We start from the raw sequence: 2,500 nt of genomic DNA, 5'->3' as shown, positions 1-2,500 counted from the left end.
AATAATTCTTTTTTTTTTTGTTTTCAAAAACAAAACAAAATTAATGTTATATTCATAACAAGCTTGCATAAATATATAGGGGAATTAGAAATTCTGATTTGTGTTTCCTCTACGTCCCCAACTTTGCCCCATGCCTCTCCCCTTCATAGAATCACCTCCCTGTTGCCATATCTGAGATGTAGTGGGACGTCGCATTTCCAATCCATAGGGGTCATTACTGGTCTCGCTGTTGTAGCCTAGCCGGTACTCCCTCTCCTCAAACCGCTGTGAAGAAAACTGGGAATCTTTTTTGTGGTGGTCGCTGGGTGTATCTAGGAGACCTTGGGATATGTTCTGATTGTTGTATCCAGGGAAATCTGCAGGAGTCCTCAGCAGGCCTTGTCCTTTGGATACAGGTGGGTAGGACTGTGGTCTGAAACGGTCATTCATTGGCTGATATTCACCAAGAAGGCTACCAGTCCGGTTGGGCCCATCCCCTGACGGTACAGGGAGAACATCCTTGCTACCCGACCACATAGGCTGCTGGGATGAGTTGTTAGGCGTTGACCATCCTTGCCTTGACCGGTCCATCTCCTGGCCACGGGCATCATTCCCCCGCATGTTATTTCCACGCACATCATTCCCCCGCAGATCATTCTCACGGATATCATTTCCACGAATATTTGGAACTCTCATGTCTGAGTTTCTTGCATCTTGTCCACAAATCTCAATGCCATGGAGATCTTGTCCTCTAATACTTTCCACCTGATTGTACCGACTCCTGCTATTTGTGCGCTGCACTTCTGGCTCATATCTCTCTTGTCCCCGTGCGCCAATGCTACGCATGTCCTGGTCCTTTATGTCCTGGCCATAGAAGCCAGAGTCGTTGTTTCGGCGATCAAGTCCTTGCACATGCGAACCTCTAATTTTGTTCATCTGGTGTAAGTAAATGGAAAATATCAGTATCAGTTAGCATATACTTAAAATAATGAATGAGAGTGGCAATCAGACTAGGAAAGTGAGAGGAGTGAGAGAGATTAGAAAAAGAGTGAAGGACACACACACACACACAAAAAAAAATAGTATCAAAAAGCCACATTATCTGAATTATATGTCATATATTCTAAAACAAAGTAAACAAGTATGACAGTAGTATTACTTGGTCTGCTGGGTAGTCATCCCTGCGGCTTGATCCTTGGGTGTTGTGGTAATGCTCATCCTTCCTCTGCGCCCTCGACTCGAAATCCTGCAGCTTTGCCCGTAATTCCTGCAAGTGCTGCTCCACTTTGGCCTTCTCTTCTTGGACTTTCTTTAGGGCTGAAGTTGTCCTTGCAAGAGACTCTCTGATCTCTCGATTCTCTTTATCAAGATTTTCAACTTTGCGGTCAAGTTCAGAATTCTTGGCTTTTTGCTTTGACTCTAGGGATTTCCGCATGTCACTGTTCTCTCGCTCTAACTTGCGTACTGTCTCCTGGAATTTTCTATTATCCAGCATAAATGTGTTGTTGGTTGCAATAAGTTTATCTATAGCTGATTTCTGGTTTGCATTCATAGATGTACTTGAACGGAGGTTTGAGTTTTCCAGGCGAAAGTTTGTATTTTCTTGTGCAATTGCATTAAGTTCTTCCCTAAGTTCCATGATCTGTTGCTGAGAGCTTCTTTTTAGTTCTAAGTTATCATTCCTGAGGTTGAAAATTTCCTGCATAAGGCGCTCTGTATCATAAGAGCTGAAATCCTGACGATCATAGTCCATCCTCTCGTCCCATCTTCTTTGGTTGTTGCTGTAGTCCTCTTGCTGTGAGAACATTGGTTCATCTGAGTAATGCCTCATCCTCTTGGTTTCTGGCTCAAACTCTGTGCGGGCCAAGAGTGTTGTGCGGAGGTCTTCTCCTCCCAGCATCTCATCACGGAAGTTGACCGGTGAGGCACCATACTTTGGGGTGTCTTGATAACCACTGAAGGACCTGAACATATTCATACCTGGTGACTGCTGTCTCTCAGGAGGACCAAGAACAATCTCAAACTCATCCTGAAGAGAATGGAAAACCTCATCCTCGTACTCTCTCCGACTCAGGTGACGGAACCGGCAATTCTGCATGTTACAGACACCCTTCAGGAATTCCTTTGAAAAAAGAAAAGCAAAGAGAATGTTGACATTATGAACTTTCTCTTCTAACAAATTGCTTAATGATTACTTATTAATGACAAGAGATCATATAACTCAAAATTCAACAAATAACATTCTGAACTACATTATTTGTTAACAGTAAATAAAAAACTCAAGATAGAGAATATAATGTGATAGACAACAAAATAAATAGTGGAAAACTATGTAAATTGAGACAATACAGATAACTGTAATGTGTTGCATTTTCCACATCAGAAACAAATACATTCATTATCATATTAATAACAACCATAATAAAATCTGAAAGAAGTCACTCCATGTTTCAGTACAAAAGACAAAATAGTTTAACAAAATCATAATGAATCAATTTCCTAAGAACTGTGCAAAAAAAAA

General features: G+C 41.6%; 1 protein-coding gene across 2 annotated transcripts in view; it reads right to left on the bottom strand.

Moving 5' to 3' along the window:
* LOC119597947 overlaps positions 1-2,500 on the bottom strand; it is a 34,786-nt gene that overhangs the window by 215 nt on the left and 32,071 nt on the right. For both annotated transcript variants that reach the window (XM_037947616.1, XM_037947617.1), the window contains exons 4-5: positions 1,139-2,101; positions 1-915 (exon numbers count right to left, since the gene is read on the bottom strand). The exon at positions 1-915 is cut by the window's left edge and continues 215 nt beyond it. In XM_037947616.1, coding sequence (XP_037803544.1) covers positions 85-915; positions 1,139-2,101 — 1,794 coding nt within the window. In that variant the 3' untranslated portion in view covers positions 1-84. The remainder of the gene's footprint in view (positions 916-1,138; positions 2,102-2,500) is intronic.

The sequence above is a fragment of the Penaeus monodon genome, chromosome 40 (genome assembly GCF_015228065.2).
Source record: "Penaeus monodon isolate SGIC_2016 chromosome 40, NSTDA_Pmon_1, whole genome shotgun sequence".
NCBI classification, from domain to species: domain Eukaryota; kingdom Metazoa; phylum Arthropoda; class Malacostraca; order Decapoda; family Penaeidae; genus Penaeus; species Penaeus monodon.
Note: the sequence above shows the minus strand (reverse complement) of the source record. Positions and strands in the feature narration are given on the sequence as shown.